Genomic DNA, 18937 nt, shown 5'->3' on the forward strand with positions numbered 1-18937 from the left:
GGCATCCAAAAAACACATAAACTATACACACACACACACAGAGTTTATATATGTATGTATACATACATATATATCCTTTATAAATATATATAAAATTAATAGCCATTTCCCAGTAATAAGTGGTCAAAGGATATGAACAAACAGCTCTCAAAAGAAAAACTGCAAATTATTAACAACCATATGAAGTGAAGAACCAAATCATTAAGAATTAGAGAAATGGGGGGCAGCTAGGTGGCGCAGTGGATAGAGCACCGGCCCTGGATTCAGGAGGACCTGAGTTCAAGTCTGACCTCAAACACATGACACTTACTAGCTGTGTGACCCTGGGCAAGTCACTTAACCCTCATTGCCCTGCAAAAAAAGAGAAAAGAATTAGAGAAATGCAAATCAAAAGAACTCTGAAGTTTAATTTCCAATCAGGTCCTGGTTAATGTGAATACTGAATCCCTCTGAAGTGGTCACATTATTTGAATTCACACTGCATATTTCCATTGGGCTAGCACCAAGGATTGTATTTTATGAAATGATTACTTCAAATATTGGGACTTAGCATATGTGTGACCACCTCGGGGTATTGCATATGTGCACTGAGTGGGACCCAGCTACATACTCTGCAAATTGTCAAAGATGACAAGTAAAAAAGAGTCAACGTTGGATGGGTTGTGAGAAGACCATCGTCACCGTTGCATGTTCGTGGAGCTATGAGTCAGTATGACCATTTTGGAAAGTAATTTGGAATTCTGCAAATAAAGTGACTGAAATATTTGTATTCTTTGACTTAGAGATTCCACTATATCCCAAGGAAGCTATTGATAAGTCCCAATATTGACTAATATATTTATAGTAGCATTTTTTCATGTATGACATAGGCTACAATGTCTATTTGCATGGGTCACTCCTTATTGGTGAAAATTGATTATTTAGCACTCCATGCCTGTGTGAATGGCAGAGTTGCTGAGAACTTGGGGGGAGAGAAATCCCTGGTCTTTTGCCTTCTCGTCTTAAGAAAGAAAACATAAAGTTCCAGATTCTCTTCAGATCCCCAAAGGGAAAGAAAGACTCTGGGATGACGCTAACACGTAAAGGAAGCAGCACCTTCATTGTGTCCCTTTCCCTAGCTTACTAAACTAGCAGCTTTGGGGATTTTCCCCTTTGGTGAAATCTAGGACTTTGTCTCCCTATGAAGCTGAGATATCCTGCTTTCAATGGAAGAACTCATTCACTCTGTATTGTCTGGTATAATCTCATAGGTATACTTTCTCTGATTCTATTTTTTTATTTTTTATTTTTCTCAATTACATGTAAAGATATTTTTTGAGTTCCAAATTTTTCTCCCACCCTCCCTTCCCTTCCCCCTCTCGAGGCCAGTAAGCATTTGATGTAGGTTATACATTACAATCATGTTAAAAATTTCCATATTAATCAGAAGAAAAGAAAAAACACAAGAAAGAATAAACAAGAACAATAACAAAAAAGCAACAAGAAAAGTCAAAATAGCATGCTTCAGTCTGCATTCAGATTCCATAGTTCTTTTTCTGAATGTGGAGAGCATTTTCCACCATGTCTTTTGGCATTGTCTTGGATCATTGTATTGCTGAGAAGAGTTAAGTCTATCACAATTGATCATCACAAAATGTTGTTGATACTGTATACAATGTTCTCTTGGTTCTGTTCATCTCACAGCATCCGATTCTATTTTGCTGTTGACTTGGATAAATGAACTTACTTGCTATGTGTGTTCATTGTGTAATTGGCATTTGATAGGGAGTCAAACCTTGGATACAGAGCTTGAGGTACTCCTTCCTCACTAAGGGATACTGATTAGGAGTTTAGCTTGAATCTAGACATTATTTCTCCTAGACTAACAATATTTAAAGAGGACAGATGGATAGATATGATTCTGACTTAGTGGAGAACAGAATGGTCAGCTTCTGGCCCCAACCTCCTGCTCCCCTCCTGGCAGGAATCAGTCTTCCTTGGGAAAGGGGGGGGAGGTGGAGAAGACTATAGAAAATCTAAGTATGTCTCTCTGCAAGTCACATCTAGATAGATCCACGTGGATACGTAGAACCTAAATGAGCAAAACATACCACATGCCTTACACAAAGAACAGGACCACGAAGGAGATGCCCACTGAGGAGTAGCTAAACAAACTGTAGTACATGAATGCAATGAAATATGACTGTGCTGTAAGAAAGGATGTATGTGATGGATACAGAGAAGCCTTGGAAGAGCTACATGAACTGATGTAGAGTGAAGTAAGCAAAGCCAAGAAAACAATATACACAGCGATGGCAACAATGTAAAAGGAAAAAGAATAACCACAAAAAGTGAGTGTTGCAAAATTACAATATATAAGTATGACTCCACAGAAGAGAAAGGAGAAGGCACACCTGCCTGAGCCCTTTGCAGAGGTGGGAGATGCCCCAGGCTTTTACCTTGCCCCAATTTTCAGAGTTTTTCATTGTATTGATCAGTTTTGCTTCTCTGTCTTTTTTCTGGTGTTTTACAATATTATTTGTGATATGAGATGGTTCTCATGGAAGGCAAAGAAGGTGATACTGGGGCAAATATTGGTGTTATAAAAAACAAAAGAATAATTAAAATATATTTGAAAAAGATCAAGGTGTTTCTACTCTGTTTTGTTACCACCCTAATTAATGCTTTTTTTTCCTTTTGAGTTTATAGAGTTACTTCTTTCACTTTGACCCTATTTCCTCTCAAAAAGTGGTTAAGCCTTTGGTAAGAGTGAATTAAAAAAAAAAAAAAAGGATTTCTAGACAGGGCATTATTTTGGAATTGATAGACGAAAAACTGCTAGAGTTTCTCAATCAGGTAAGACTGAGGACTTCAGACTCCCATATTGTCTTTGTTTTGTTTTGGTTTGGTTTTTTGCAGGGCAACGAGGGTTAAGTGACTTGCCCAGGGTCACACAATTAGTGTCAAGTATCTGAGGTCAAATTTGAACTCAGGTCCTCCTGAATCCAGGGCCAGTGCTTTATCCACTGTGCCACCTAGCTGCCCTCCATATTGTCTTAAAGGAGGAAGGCAGAGGGTCTCAGCATGCTTCCATAGCATGTCAGCTCCCTGAAGCCAGGGGTTATCTTACTGATTTATACTTGTATCCCTAGTTCTTTGCCTTTTACAAATGAGCAAACTGAAGCAAACTGGGACTTGCCCAGGGACACCTAGCTAGTGTCTGAGCCACAACTTGAACTCAGGAAGAAGAGTCTTCCTGACTCCAAGCCCTGCATTCTATGCACCATGGCACCACCTGGTGGCCCCTGATCAAAGAAGCTCTGGGTTCAAATCTACCTCTGACCCTTGCTCTCTGTGACTAGTTAGATCTCTCCACTCTCTAGTCTCAGTTTTCTGGCCTATAAAAAGAGAGGCTTGGACATGGCCTTCAAGGTTCCGTCCAGTTCCAGATTTGGGATCTCATCCCTCCATGAGACCATTCACACAATCATTTGCCCTTCTCTGTATGTCCTTAGCAAAATCTTTCCCAAAATGTGGTGCCTGCCCTGAAGTGAACTACCCAAGGTAGAGGACAGTGGTACTGCCCCCCTCTCATTCTTGGGAGCCTCTAAACAGAACCCCAGATCACATCAGCTCGCTGGGCTGTAATGGCAGCTAGGTTGTACAGTGGATAGAGCACAGTGACCAGGACTTGGGTTCAAATTCAGCCTCAGACACTTACTAGCTGTGTGCCCCTGGGTAAATCAGTTTCCCTCTGTTTGCCTCAATTTCCTCAAGTGTAAAATGAGGATAATAATAGCAGTCACATCACAGGGCTGTCGTGAGGATCAAATAAGGTGATATTTTTAAAATATATGGGATATGGGGGCAGCTAGGTGGCACAGTGGATAGAGCACCGGCCCTGGAGTCAGGAGGACCTGAGTTCAAATCTGACCTCAGACATTTAACACTTACTAGCTGTGTGACCCTGGGCAAGTTACTCAACCCCAATTGCCTCACCAAAAAAATGTGTGTGTGTGTGTGTGTGTGTGTGTGTGTGTGTGTGTGTGTATGGCCTTACTAAGTGACTGACAAATGCTTATTCTCTTCTCTTTCTACTTAGGTGACCCAACAATGGCCAAAGCTCTGCAGAGGTCAAGGAAGAGGAATGAGAAGAGGACATTTGAACTTTGCCTTTTTAGAGAGAGTTTCCATGCAATGAAGTTTGAGGGAGTCTGTTAATGCCATCTATATTAAAACTGCAGGAATCTGTGCTATTTGTCTGAATCCTTGAAGGAAAAAACCCAGCACTGGAATTGTCCCAGGGGTTGGGAGTACAGCCAAGGTCATAGGTGGGAACTAGGGCTGCAGAAGCAGAAAAGCAGGGAGTAGCCACTTTCACCTGGAAAATGAAAGGCAAAGAAAGGTGAGACTGGATGTTTTTAGGGGACAAACCCAGGCTTTGATTTCCCTCTAGCGGCCAGAAGGGGTATTACGGAAGGTAGAGGGATGATGGAGTCAGCCAGCCCAGTCCATGAAAACAACAAGCATTTGTTAAGTGCTTCCTCTGTGGCAGGCACTGTGCTAAACCCAGGTACACAAATAGCAGTTCCTGATCTTATGGATCTTACATTCTTTTTTAGAATTATATTTTATTTTTTCCAATTATATGTAAACTTTTTTTAAGGGGGCAGCTAGGTAGCACAGTGGATAAAGCACCAGCCCTGGATTCAGGAGGACCTGAGTTCAAATCTGACCTCAGACACTTGACACTAGCTATGTGACCCTGGGCAAGTCACTTAATCCTCATTGTCTCGCAAAAAAACCCCAAACAAAACAAACATGTAAACTTTTCTTAAGATTCATTTTTAGGGGCAGCTAGGTGGTGCAGTGGATAAAGCACTGGCCCTAGATTCAGGAGTACTTGAGTTCAAATCCGGCCTCAGACATTTGACACCTACTAGCTGTGTGACCCTGGGCAAGTCACTTAACCCCCATTGTCCTAAAAAAAAAAAGATTCCTTTTTTTAAATTTTGAGGTTCAAATTCTCTCCCTCCCTTTCCCCCTCCTTGAAAAGATAAGCAATCTGATATAGGTTATACACATACAGTCATGCAAAACATTTCCATATTAGCCATGTTGCAAAAGAAAACACAGACCAACCCCCCCCCCCCAAAAAACAACAATAAAGTTTAAAAAGTAGTCTGCTGGGGCAGCTAGGTGGCCCAGTGGATAAAGCACCAGCCCTGGATTCAGGAGGACCTGAGTTCAAATCCAGCCTCAGATACTTGATACTTACTAGCTGTGTGACCCTGGGCAAGTCACTTAACCCCCTTTGCCCCTCGGGGGAAAAAAAAGTAGTCTGCTTCTATCTGCATTCAGATTCCATCAGCTCTTTCTCTGAAGGTGGAGAGTATTTTTCATTGTGAGTCTTTTGGAATTGCCTTACATCATTGTATTGCTAATAAGAGCTAAGTCTATCACAGTTGATGATCATACAATGTCGCTCTTACTGTATACAACATTCTCCTGGTTCTGCTCCTCTCATTTTGTATCAGTTCTTGTAAAATTTTCCAGGCTTTTCTGAAATCATCCTACTTGTCCTTTCTAATAGCACAAAAGTATTCCATTACGTCCATATACCACAATGTGTTCAGCCATTCTCCAATTGATGGACATCCCTTCAATTTCCAATTCTTTGCCACCAAAAAAAAAAAAAGATCTGCTATAAATAAGTTTGTACATATGGGTCCTTTTCCTTTTTTAGATCCTACATTGTAATGGGAGAAGATAATGCATAAAAGAAAGTTACAAAGGGGAGAGCATGATGGGGATGGAAGTCTGAAGAGTGAGGAGCAGAGATAGAAAGGAACAAAGGAGTGACCACAGCTGGCCTGGGCCCTTCCTTCAAATGGAGGTTCTCAGAGGAACTGACCAATTAGAGGAAGGTGCCACAGGTGGAGGATTCTTTCCGAGTGAGAGGGTTACAGGGAACTTCCAGAGAGAGCCTTCATTTCCAAATTTTATGTAGACATAGCACTCCTCTCCACTCCTTACAGAACCCATCTACACAAATAATTCTTAATTCATGACTCATTCAAATAAAGTTGAGTGCATTGCCATTTTTCATAACAACAAAAGAATTTTAAACATCGAATCAGTCAACAAGTCTGTATTAGGGGCTTTCCATGTGCCAGGCTGTGGGATATGAATGTGAGGGACCTTTGGAGACAGCTCTTTGCAGGTGGAGAGTTTCCCAGGAGTCCCCTGGGAAATCCACAGACAGCATAGATTCTTCCTGACCTGGGAAGGATAATATAGAAAGAATCAGCTGAAAGGGCACAGCAGTGAGAGAGAACAGAAGAGTGAGTTCTTCCTCACAGGGAGTCTTTGAATGAAGTCCCACAGCAGTAATGGGGTGGCTGATTGTGGCAGCTGAGTCTGAGAGCGAGGAAAGGAGGGAGGGAGGGAGAGAGAGAGAGAGAGAAGAGAGGGAAAGAGAGAGGAAGAGAGTGTGTGTGTGAGAGGGGAAAGACAGACAGACAAAGAGAGAGATAGAGAGAGGGAGAGACATAGAGAGGAAGAGACAGAGAAAGAGAGAGACAGAGAGACCAAGGGAGTTGTTGAGCTGTTGCCACAGCCCCATCTAGGCATTGCACCTTTCCCTGTGTGGGAGAATATGCAGCAAACTGTCAACTATGCCAACCTTTCCCTCCATCTCTTCTCAGTCTGAATAGATGATTCAAAAATTTATGCTGTTCTCTAAAGCTACTTTTTAAAAAAATTTTCTTTTTTTATTGAATAGAATTTTATTTTCCAAAATATAGGTAAAAACAAATTTTAACATCAATTTAAAAAAAAAATTGTGTTCCAACTTCTCTTCCTCCTCCATTCCCACCCCCCCACCCACTAGAACTCGAGCATTTCAAAATAAGTTATACATGAGTAGTCATGGAAAACATTCCCACATTAGCTAGGTTGTGAGAGAAAACAGTCAAAAAACTCCCAAAACTTTAGACTGAGGAATTGTCAAAGAGAAAAAACCAATTTTTTTAAAAATGTGTTTCCAGGGGCAGCTAGGTGGTGCAGTGGACAGAGCACCAGCCCTGGAACCAGGAGCACCCGAGCCCAAATCCGGCCCCAGACACCCAACACTCACCAGCCGCGTGACCCCAGGCAAGCCACCCAACCCCAATTGCCTCACCAAAAAAAAAAAAAAGAAAGAAAAAGAAAAGAAAAGAAAAGAAATGTGTTTCCATCTATTTTCAGATACTATCACTTCTTTCTCTGTAGATGGGTTGCCATTTTCATAAGTCCTTCAGGGTTATATTGGACCATTGCCTTGCTGAAAATAACCAAATGGTTCCCAGCAGATCATCTTACACTATTGCTGTTATTTCGTATACAGTACATTTCACTCTGCTTCAGTTCATGTAGGTCTTTCCAGGTTTTTCTGATATATCCTGTCCATCATAACCGAAATAAAGTACCTTAAACTTGACAAAGAATTTTCTTCATATTAGCCCAGCAAAGTAGGTACCATATGTTTCACCATTATATTCAATCATCATAACTATTTCCTTCCATCCTATTCCCTTCCCATGATATTTACTCTATTTTCTATCTTCTTTTAAATTATTCCTCCCCCAAAGTGTTTTACTTCTGACTGTCCCCTCCCCTACTCTGCACTCCCTTTTTTTTCACCCTTCCTTCCTTACCCTCTTCCCCTCATACTTTCCTGTAGGGTTAAATAGATTACTCCTCCCAACTGGGTGTGAATGTTATTCCCTCCATGAGCCAACTCTGATGAGTTTAAGGTCTTTGAGCTAATTCTATGTTCCAAATTTTCTTCCTCCCTCTCTCCTCAATCCTCCCTATGAAATCAAGCAATTCAATATGTCATACTTGTGCCGTTATGCAGAACATCTTTACCTTCCTCGAAAGTATTTTGCTTTTTACTGCTCTCTCCCCCAATCTGCCCTTCCCTCCTTCCCCTCTCCCCCCCTTATCTCCCACCCCTCCTTCAGGGCAAAAATATATTACTATACCCACTTGAGTATGTATGTTAGTCCTTCTTTGAGTCAATTCTGATGATATTAAGGTTCACTCCCCAATTCCTTCCCCCTCTTCCCCTCCCCTCCATAAGCTTTTTTCTTGTTTCCTTCATGTGAACAACCTCTCCCCAGACCATCTCTCCCCTTCCCCCTCCCCCAGTCTATTTCTCCTACACCTCAACCCTATGTAAAGGTTGTCATTATGGGTTAGTTAGGTGACACAGTGGACAATGCACCAGCTCTGGACCCAGGAGGCCCCAAGCCCAAATCTGGCCCCAGACATAAGACACCCCACAAAGAACAAAACATAACATCCCTTCGTATTCAGTTCAGACCTGTGTCCTCTGTTAAATCCTTACTGAGATAGTTCTTATGAGTTTGAAGTATTATCTTCCCATGTAGGAATATAAATAGTTTGATCTTTTAATATCCCTCATGAAGTCTTTTTCCTGTTTATCTTTCTATGTTTCTCCAGGGTCTTGTATTTGAAAGTCAAATTTTCTATTCAGTTCAGGTCTTTTCATAACAAATGCCTGAAAGTCTTCTTTCTCCTTGAAGTTCCATGTTTGCCTCTGAAAGATGTTGCTTAGTTTTGTTGGGTACGTGATTTTTGGCTGTAGTCCCAGTTCCTTTGCACTCTGGAATATCATATTCCATGCCCTCCGGTCCTTTAATGTAGAAGCTGCTAGATCTTGCTTTATCCTTATTGGAGCTCCACAATATTTGAATTCCTTTTTTCTAGCTGCTTGCATTATTTTCTCCTTGACCTGGGAGTTCTGGAATTTGGCTATAATATTCCTGGAGGTTTTCCTTTTGGGATCTCTTTCAGGAGGTGATCGGTGGATTCTTTCAATTTCTATTTTAGCTTCTGCTTCTAGAAAATCAGGACAATTTTCCCTCACAATCTCTTGGAGGATGGTGTCTAAGCTCTTGTTTTGGTCATGGTTTTCAGGTAGTTCAATGATTTTCAAATTATCTCTCCTAGATTTATTTTCTAGGTCAGCTGTTTTTCCAAGGAGATATTTCACATTGCCCTCTATTTTTTCATTCAATTGGATTTGCTTTACTGTGTCTTGGTTTCTCATAAGCTCACTAGCTTCCATTTGTTCAATCCTAATTCTTAGGCAATTATTTTCAGCAGACAGTTTTTTATCTCCTTTTCCATTTGGCTTTTCAAACTGTTGACTTTTTTCTCATGACTCTCCTGCATCGCTCTCATTTCTCTTTCCATTCCTTCCTCTCTTTCTCTACATCTTCGTTCTATCTCTCCTACTTTCTCTTCAAAGTCCCTTTTGAGAGCTTCCATGGCCTGAGACCAGTTCATATTTTTCTTGGAAGCTTTGGATGTTGGAGCTTTGACCCTATTATTATCTTCTTCTTCTGAGGATGTATTGTGATCTACCTTTCCCCCAAAGAAGTTTTCAATGATCTTCTGCTTTCTCTGCCTACTCATCCTGGCTTACTATTTCTTGGCTTTTTACTCCTTCTTAAAGTGTAGCGCTCTTAAAGTGACACACTGTTCATGCTACAGCCTGGCCCAGGGGGTGATTGGGCTTCTCTAAAGCTACTTTTATAATTTTGGTTTAAAGAATTTTACCTTCTTTTGCTGGCCAGATAAATCTGAACAATCTAACTTCTCTTTATCTGTGTGTTGCCTTATTTGAGATGGCGAGGTATAGTCAGAAGCAACAGGGTTTGGGCATTTGTGTACAGACTTTAAAAAATAAAACAAACAAACAAACAAAAAACAACAGTTTTCCAGTTCTGTTCCTCTTTCCCAGCTTTCTCTGAGCTGGTTTCTGAACTAAAAGGTGGGAAATGATCTTATGATTTTGGATAAATTTCCCCAAAGATATAAAATGGATCTGAGGCTTACCTTCTGCCACTTAAGCTAAATTTTGTGTCTGGAACATGACTGGGCTATCAGGTCACATGGTCTCACTCATTCAATCTTCCCTTCCTCCTGCAACTCACGTCCAGAGAAAACACTATGCAGGGGTAGAGTCCTTTTTTGGCAACTAGGCAGTGGGAACTACCTGATTGGAAGAGAAAGTATATGGCTGAACCTGGCTGGCAATACCCCTATTCCAGGGGTGGGAGCCAAAGGGAGGGAGGATTTTTCTCCTTTCAGTACTATCTCAAGCCTATATGCAACAGGTATAGAAGGCTAAACAAGACTAGAGCCTTCTCTTAAGAAGTTTACATTCTGGGGCAGCTAGGTGGCATAGTGGATAAACACCAGCCCTGGATTCAGGAGAACCTGAGTTGAAATCCGGCCTCAGACACTTGACACTTACTAGCTGTGTGACCCTGGGCAAGTCACTTAACCCTCCCCCCCCCTGCAAAAAAAACCACAATGTCTCGACTCAAACTGCTCTTGGCAGGTTATCAATGGCCTCTTTTTTTTTTTTTTTTTTTTAGTGAGGCAATTGAGATTAAGTGACTTGCCCAGGGTCACACAGCTAGTAAGTGTCAAGTGTCTGAGGCCGGATTTGAACTCAGGTACTCCTGACTCCAGGGCCGGTGCTCTATCCACTGTGCCACCTAGCTGCCCCTCAATGGCCTCTTTATTGCCAAGAGTGACCCCTTCTCAGTCCTCATGCATCCTGAACACCCTTCCCTCCTGGATACTCCCTCCTCTGTCCTACTCTTGTGATTCCGCTCCATCCCTCCTAACTGGCTCCCTCTCTTTGCTGCTTCATTATTCACATCCCTCCCAACTGTGTGTCCCCCAAGGCTCTGTCCTCATATCCCTTTGCTCTCTCTCCACTCTCAGTGGCTTCATCAGGTTCTGTGGGTTTAACTAGATCACCTGTGTATGACTCAATGACTCCCAGGTCTATAATGGTGCCAGATTCCAATAGACTGCCCCCTCAATTTTTTGGGGGGGGTGGCAGGGCAATAAAGGTTAAGTGACTTGCCTAGGGCCACATAGCCAGCAAGTGTTAAGTGTCTGAGGCCGGACTTGAACTCAGGTCCTCCTGAATCCAGGGCCGGTGCTCTATCCACTGCGCCACCTAGCCGCCCTGTGCCCCCTGATCTTTAACCCTCCATCACCTATTGGACATCTCAAACTCATCATCTTCCCTCTCCCCAACTCTCTCCCTTTTCTAAACTTCCTCATTTTGGTGGAGGGCACCCAAAATTTATTTAGTTACTTCAACATTTTGCTGGGCTCCTCCCTCTCCCTCTCCCCACATAATCAATCAGTTGCCAAAACTTGGCTTTTCCCAGATCTCCCAACAAATATCCAGCTGTTTCTATTCCCATAACTAGCCACCACCTTAGATCAGGCCTCAGTTAAGTTCGAGGGCAGGTTATTGTCCCCCTGCCTCAAGTCTCTACTCACTCCCCACGGCAAAGTAATTTTTCTTTAAGCTCAGTTCTGATCACAGCCCTCCCCCTCAAACTCCAGTGGCTTCCTAGTCACTTTGGCCCCTTAACCTTAACTTGTGTTCTGGACCCCTTTGGCAAGAAGGCTGGGCCAGCCTCCTCTGAATTCCATTTTTTCAATGCTCAAAATCAAATACCTAAGATGGGAAAGAAAACCAATTATATTGAAACCGCTACTAATTTCCAAAACAAGTTCACAGACCTCAGGATAAGCGTCCTTGCTCCAGCATAAATAGAAACTCTTGGGATCATAGATTGAAGGCTAGAAAGAACCTTCCAGGGCATCTGGCCCAGTCCCCTCATTTGACTAAGGACCCGAGGTCCAGAGATGGTGACTTATGACAACTAGTCAGTGCCAAAGATGAAATCTGAACCCAGATCTTTATGACTCCAAATTCACCACACCCTACTACCTCCTCTTTTTGACCCAAGCTCTCTTTGTGTACTCTCCTCCTTCTCCCACAAGCTACAGTCCAGCCAAACTGATGTCCCTCTTCCTGCAGCTACCTAACCTTCATCTTCCATTACCATGCCTTTGTCCTGGCTATGTCCCCTTCCTGGGCTGCCCTCCCGCCTCACAGAATCCTTGTCTTCCTTCAAGATGCCTCCTTTTCCCACAAAGCCCTCCTGGTTCCCTCCCCTTCTGCTTTTCACTTTGTGTAAGAGGTGCACAGACTGTACCTGGGATGTTCTTGCAATGACCAGAGAAATCCAAAAAAGGCCTTCAGCACTTTAGGTGGTTCCCCCTGGGGCAACCTTTTTTTTTTTTGGGGGGGGGAATACCAGACTGGCATTGATTGGTTGGAACTAGCATCAGGGGAGGGGATGGGACCGTGGATCATTGTGAAAATTTTGAGGGTATTTTGCATTGATTCTGCACACAACATACATTTCTGTGTGTGTGTGTGTGTGTGTGTGTGGTCTCATTTTATTTTCCTTTTTGCATAGTAAGTGACTGGCTTTATTTGTTTGTTGTTTGTTTTTTTGTTTTGTGGGGCAATGAGGGTTAAGTGACTTGCCCAGAGTCACACAGCTAGTAAATGTCAAGTGTCTGAGGCTGGATTTCAACTCAGGTCTTTCTGACTCCAGGGCCAGTGCTCTGTCCACTGCGCCACCTAGCTGCCCCCTAAGTGACTGGCTTTATAAATGCTTGTTGATGGATTGATAACTTAGAGAGCTCTCTGGAATATGGAATGGAAGTGGTAGGTAGGCTTCATCTACCTTTTCTTGTGACATATAAAAAGTTTGAGAGACATAATTTCTGGGTAATTAATCATTGTATTAATTACAGCTAGCAGAAAAATTAATAAAAGGATGGTCATTTGACTGTCTCTTGTGAATCAAAGATGGATCATGGTGGCCTATTGATGATTATATGTCCTGGGAAAAGTGGGTGTCCCCAACAGATAGCGATTAACTCTGATTGGTTAACTGGTTAATTAAGAGAAAAAACCAAATATTATAATGAGAGGTGGACCTAGTCTCATGAGGGGCTGGGGTGACTTTGATTATGTCACTCTTACTTATCTCTTTCCAGACCACCCCCAGCCTCCTGAAATCTAGACAAAGAATCTACCTTTCACCCAAGCCTGAGTAGAAAGAACCCAATGGCCCAGAATTCACCTAGATTAAATTCTTTTTAATCAGAATGAATCCTCCCCACTTGCGTGGGGTCTGAACAAGGTGGAGGAAAAATTTCACTATCAGCAATGTCCTTCAGATGCTAGCGGAATAATCTACAAGATGATCAATGAGGAAATAGGAAGTTAAAACATTCTGGATCTCCCCAAGAGAAATTGGTTATTAATATAATAGAGAAATCCTAATTTCTCTCATGCCTTAATGGAAGTCTTTAAGTAGGTGCCTGGCTTAGCCCTGCCAAGGTGAGCTGGTTGATATGGTGGTCAGTCTTCGGCTCCACGGAGAATGTTCTCTTCCACCCTACCACTAAATTATGCACTTCAGGTCAAGGAAAATGTCTTACCTTAGCTTTGTATGCCTCTACCCCATCAAGCACAGTACTTAATTTGAAGAAATAATCATAACAACTCCCATTTCTATCATTCTTTTAAAAATTTATTTGTTTATTTATTTTGTGGGGTAATGAGGGTTAAGTGACTTGCCCAGGGTCACACAGCTATTAAGTGTCAAGTGTCTGAGGTCAGATTTGAACTCAGGTCCTCCTGAACCCAGGGCCAGTGCTTTATGCACTGTGCCACCTAGCTGCCCTCTCTCTCATTCTTTAAAGTCTATAAAGTGTTTTTTTTTTCCTCAGAACCTTGTATTTTACAGATAGGGAAATTAAGGCAAAGGTGAACTAGAAGTGTCTGAGCTAGCTTCCACGGTAAATTTTCTAGCAACTGGGTGATGCAGAGGATAGAATGTTAGAGTATAGTTAGGAAAACTTGAGTTCAAATCCTGCCTCAGGATTTACTTATTAGCTGTGTGGCCTTGGACATCTCAGCTCACCTCTAGTAGCCTCAGTTTCCTCATCTGTAAAAGGGGATAATAATAGCACCTACTCCACCGGTTTGTTGGGAGGACCAAGTGACACAACATGCACAAAAAGCATTTGGCAAACTTCTGTAAAGCGCTATATAAATGCTAGCTATTACTATTATAAATGTGAATTATTGTTCTATAAGCTACATAGTTATGTACTATACGAATTATTATTCGGACCCAAGAGCCGGTCTCAGTAAAACAGATAACAGCAGTACCTACCTCCCAGGGCTGTGGTGACGATCGAAGGAGATTATCGTTCAGCCCCTCCCACGTGGGGCTGCAGTGTACGGGCTTGGTCAGTTCGCCGGGAAGCACTTATTTATTTACACGGGCCAGGCTCTGGGATTTGAGCCAGGGATATACCAAGGGAGCCAAAGGACAGACCCCATCCTTGAGTAGCTCACAGTCTAACGGGGGAGACGCTAAGCAAAGAAATCTGTCCTAACAAATTTGCTCGTATGATGAAGAGGAAATAATCAAGAGAGGGAAGGCCCTGGCACGCAGGGTCGGAACAGGTTTTCTGTAGAAGGCAGGGTTTTAGTTGGGACTTGGAAGGAGGCGGAGATGAGGAGGGGACGTTCCAGGCGTGGGGGATGAGCCAGGGGAAAATGCCAGGGGTCGGGAGACGGTGTCTTGTTCCAGGAGCTTCCAAGAGGGAGCCCAGGGTGCTGAAGGCTTTAGACGCCAAACAGACTTTTGTATGTGAGCCTGGCGCGGAGAGGAGCCACGGGAGTTTACGAATGACCGTTTCTCTATTGAACCTCAGTGAATCTGTTGCACGCAGGAAGAATGTCGTGGTCAAGACCCTGGCTGGAGCGTCAGCGCTGACCCACGTGGACTGCATAAGGCGAGATCTGCGGAGTCTGAGGACGACAGCGGGGCAGGAGACCGAGGTCCGGGGCAGGCCTCCTCCCCTCTCCGGGCTCAGTTTCCTCCTCTGCAAAACGAGAGGACTGAGACCGCAGGATTCGTCCTACTCCCGTCCGGTCCCCTCATTTTATGACCTCGTGATCCAGGGCATACGTGCCCAGCTGCTAAGGCGCCAATGGCCAGCAGCTCCAAGTCCCTCATAGGACCCACGTTCCCTAGCCAGAAAGACCTCCTCCAGCTCCCACCTCGGCCCCGCCCCGCCTCCCACATAGGCCCCGCCCCACCATCCATCTCGGCCCCGCCCCCACATAGTCCCACCAGGCATCCCCTTGGCACTTCCCATCTTGGCTCCGCCCCCACCATGCTCCCACCCGCATCCCCTAGCACCTCCCACCTTGATCCTCCTCCACCTCCCTCCTCCCTGGCCCCGCCCCTTCCATAGTTCCACCCGGCATCCCCCAGGCTCCTCGCGCCTTGGCCCCGCCCCCACGATAGTCCCACCCTCATCCTCCTGGCTCCGCCCCCACCTGGCCTCTTTCTTCTCCGGAGACCAGGCAACCGTTTCCGTCTCGGGCGGCGCTGCCACCCAGGCTCAGACCTTCGTTGTCCTCCCTCCCCACCTTGGCCGTGGGCTCGGCCGTGGCCAGCCCAGTCCCTCCGGCCCGCCTGCCATGAACCGGCCCCGCGTGCAGCTCGTCGTCACCGGGGATGACTTCGGCTACTGCCCGAGGCGCGACCAGGGCATAGTGGAGGCCTTCCTGGCGGGGGCGCTGACCGGGGTCTCCCTCCTGGTCAATGGCGCGTCCGCGGACACCGCGGCCCAGCTGGCCCGCAGGTGGGGGGGGGGGCATGACCACCATCTGGATGGCGCCTGGATCAAGGGGAGGGAAGGGCCGCGGGGAGGGGACCCAGGTGTCTGGCCCGGGGTGGGGGGGGAGAACCCGGGCGGGGCTGGGCTGGGGGCCGGCCCGCCCAAGGTACCCCGAGCGTTTCGCTCCCCACAGGCACCGTATCCCCGCCGGCCTTCACGCCAACTTGAGCGAAGGGCGGCCCGTGAACCCCAACCTGGGCTCGGAGGCTTCCCTGATCGGGCCCGGTGGCTTCTTCTTGGGCAAGATGGGCTTCCGCAAGGCGCTGGCCGAGGGCCGGGTGGAGATGCCCCAGGTAAGGTCCGGACTCTAAGGGTGGGAGGAAAGGGGGAGGGAGGAGGAGATATGAGGCCCCGCCTCTGCCCCGCCCCCTCCCCATCCCAGCCAGCTCCTCCCCGTCCCAGCCCCGCTCTCCCCGCAGGTGCGGGAGGAGCTACTGGCGCAGTTCAGCCGCTTCCAGGACCTGCTGGGCCATGCGCCCGCCCACGTGGACGGCCACCAGCACGTGCACGTGCTCCCAGGTAGGGGTCCCGGGTGGGGTTACTCCGCAGAAGCGCGTGGGCCGGGGGTGGGAGTTGCCCTGGGTGGGCCCCTCCCAGGTGAGAGCGGGGGCGTGGCCTCCAGCCGACCCCGCCCCGTCCCCAGGTGTGCGCCAGGTGTTCGCTGAGGTGCTGCGGGAGCACGGGGTCCGCTACACCCGGGTGCCGGTAGAGCCCGGCCTGCGCAGCTGCGAGTGGCTGGAGCCCCAGCTGCGGACCTTCGCCCTGGCGGTGGAGGAGGATGCCCGGGCCGCGAAGGAGGCGTTCCAAGAGCTAGGCCTCAGGTAAGGTCCCTCCCACCTCCCCGGGCGCCAGCCTCAGTTTGCCCCCCCACACAGTCGGGGTTGGGACGGCCACTGATGGGATCTGCTGCTCCCACTGAGTGACCTGGGGCTCCCTGTCCTTCCCTGTAAGTTTAGAGATGGACTGAATGAAGGGTCTTCAAGGTTCCCTCCAGGTGTGGTCCCTTCCCCGGAGGGGGCAGGATGCAGGCCGAGCCATCTCCAAGGGATGGGCAGACGGGGACCAAAAAGTGAAAATGGCCGGCACCTCTGCGCTCCAGGAAGGGGCTTCTGGAGCCCAGCGGCTCTGCCCCCCACATCACCTCAGTACCTAGCTCAAAGCTGCCTTTGTTTTTGGACCTGTCTCCTCCCAAGGCCAAAGGTGGCCTAGTGCTTAGGGCGCTGGGTCTTACCATTCATCTGGTTCCAACACAGTGTCACAAACACAAGATTGGGAAAGGTAGAGTGGGGTCATTGTTGTTTGTCCTTCGTTGTGGAAGAGGACCATTACATGCAGTGCATTGGATTTGAGGGAGGCGTGTGCGTGTACACCCATGTACATGAATGGGCTGTAACCCTGATGTGACTTAGCCAACTTCCTCAGGAGTTGGGCGTCTTGGGCACCATTGAAAGGAAGCGTCCAGGACTTGGGCAGTGATGGCCCCACTGTACTCTGCTATAGCCAGGCCACACTTAGAGTCTTGCATGCCCTTGAGAAGGCTGTGGCTATGCTGGAGAAGAAAATGGCTAGGATTGTGGAGGGCTCAGAGACTTTGCCATCCAAGGATCGGTTGAAAGAGCTAAGGGTAGCCTAGAGAAGGCTTGGAAGGATGCAATGAAGGGCTGTCACGCAGAAGAGGACAGAGCCACGGATCTGGCCACAGAGACGGATTTTGGTGCACTTTAAGGAAATCTGTCCTAGCAATGAGCCCTATAGGAGGTGGTGGGCTCCTCGCTGGAGGTTTGCAGGCAAAAGCTGCCTATTTGTCAGGGATCCTGGGAGCTGCTGGCCCCCTAGGGACAAGGTCTCTTTCTCTACAGGTGGCCTGATGCATACATTGGCTTGAGCACTATGGGCAAAGACATGTCTGTGAGCAGAATCGAGGCTGCCATTGACCAGGCCGTGGAGAGCGTCCTGGGCCCAGAGGATATCCTGCAGGGAAGCCGAGCCATCACCCTGGAGCTCATGACCCACCCTGGGTACCCCAGTGTCTCACCCACCAGTGGCTGTGGGGAAGGGCCCGATGCCTTTTCCCAGTCCTGGGAGCGGCTGCATGAGTTGCAAACTCTGCTGGACCCTGCACTCCACAATTCCTACCAGCAGAGGAGCATCAAACTGTGTGCCTTTGAGGACTTATGAGGCTGGTGGTGAGGCCAGGCCCACCCTCTAAGCCAGGAGGAGCCTGCCTTTCAGCCCTGTCTCCATCACTTGCCCAATGGGAGATCCTGGACAAGTCAATTCTGTTTCCTTGGCTGGAAAATGAAGGACTCAGAGGAGGTGTCAAGTCCCATCTCCATTTGACATCCGCTGTTCTAACAGGCAGTCTGGCGTGGTGTTCAAAAGCACTGCCTCTAGAATCGGGGCCTGAATTAAAATCTCACCTGTGCCATTGGCTCTTCTTGTGACTGTGGGCAGATCCCTTTTGCTCCATGGGCCTCAATGTCCTCACCTGTAAAATGAGGTCCCTTCTAGCCTTAGATCTACAACCTCTCCATAAGACACTGGGGGCAGGAGAGAGCTTACACTTGGAACTTAGATGCCTGGCCCATAGCAAATCATTTCACTGATCTGCCTCAGGAAAATGGGGATAATAACCCCTACCTCTCAGAGTTGTTAGGAGGATCAAATGAGATAATATAAGTGTTACTCCCTTCCTGGTTTGCTAAGAAGGAAATGGCTCAGAGAGGGACCCTGTGTAAGGAGGATCAAGGGTTTGATGTGTGATCCTGGAGTTCGCAGGCTGCTACTAAGGGGAGAGGTGTGGTTACAGGGTCCTTCTGCATTTTAGCAGCTGAATGAGAGTGGAATGTACTTTTTTAAATTAAATTTTTTAACGAACAAAAATCGACTTACTTTTTCTCCCACTCTTCTCATGGCGGTTGGAGAGGGACCCAAATCTTTGTCACAAAAATGCATACTCAAGCAAAACAAATGCACCTATTTGCCAGTCCCCAAACATCTCTCCATCTCCTGAACCCTGAATGTCCCATCAGTGGGCAGAGAGATGCTGCTTCCTCAACCATCTGGAATGGGGGGGGTGGTCGAGAAGCTGCCTTGAAGGCAAAAGAGTGGAGAAGGCCTGAGAAAGGGCTGTGATAATAACAGCAGGGCCTAATGGCTGCAGTTTGATCACTGACCCAGATGTTTCTCAGGAGAATGAGCTAAATCCTTCCAAAATAAGGAGCCAGAGTGACTTGGGCAGTCACTGGGAATTTTAAACAGCCAGCCCATGAATCATTGGTCTGAT

At 46.5% G+C, this 18937-nt stretch overlaps 2 protein-coding genes across 4 annotated transcripts; one reads left to right on the plus strand and one right to left on the minus strand.

The window, feature by feature from the left end:
- Nucleotides 1-6140: 6140 nt before the first annotated feature.
- LOC122737177 lies at nucleotides 6141-16789 on the minus strand. Its single transcript, XM_043979648.1, has 8 exons — nucleotides 16738-16789; nucleotides 16525-16595; nucleotides 16137-16413; nucleotides 15762-15958; nucleotides 15308-15604; nucleotides 14130-14847; nucleotides 9889-10048; nucleotides 6141-6261 (listed from the first exon to the last, which is right to left on the minus strand). Exons 1-6 carry the CDS (start codon nucleotides 16787-16789, stop codon nucleotides 14311-14313), a joined length of 1431 nt encoding a protein of 476 aa, XP_043835583.1. The 3' UTR covers nucleotides 6141-6261; nucleotides 9889-10048; nucleotides 14130-14310.
- Nucleotides 15452-18522, plus strand: YDJC (YdjC chitooligosaccharide deacetylase homolog). 3 transcript variants are annotated; one of them, XM_043975496.1, is made up of 5 exons: nucleotides 15452-15615; nucleotides 15785-15944; nucleotides 16071-16170; nucleotides 16295-16472; nucleotides 17511-18522. In XM_043975496.1, exons 1-5 carry the CDS (start codon nucleotides 15452-15454, stop codon nucleotides 17827-17829), a joined length of 921 nt encoding a protein of 306 aa, XP_043831431.1. In that variant the 3' UTR covers nucleotides 17830-18522. The 3 variants fall into 3 exon arrangements, with proteins under 3 accessions (XP_043831431.1, XP_043831432.1, XP_043831433.1); XM_043975497.1 differs by lacking the exon at nucleotides 17511-18522 and adding an exon at nucleotides 16608-17495; XM_043975498.1 differs by lacking the exon at nucleotides 17511-18522 and adding an exon at nucleotides 16603-16748.
- Nucleotides 18523-18937: the final 415 nt, after the last annotated feature.

Source organism: Dromiciops gliroides, chromosome 1 (genome assembly GCF_019393635.1).
Source record: "Dromiciops gliroides isolate mDroGli1 chromosome 1, mDroGli1.pri, whole genome shotgun sequence".
Lineage (NCBI taxonomy): Eukaryota > Metazoa > Chordata > Mammalia > Microbiotheria > Microbiotheriidae > Dromiciops > Dromiciops gliroides.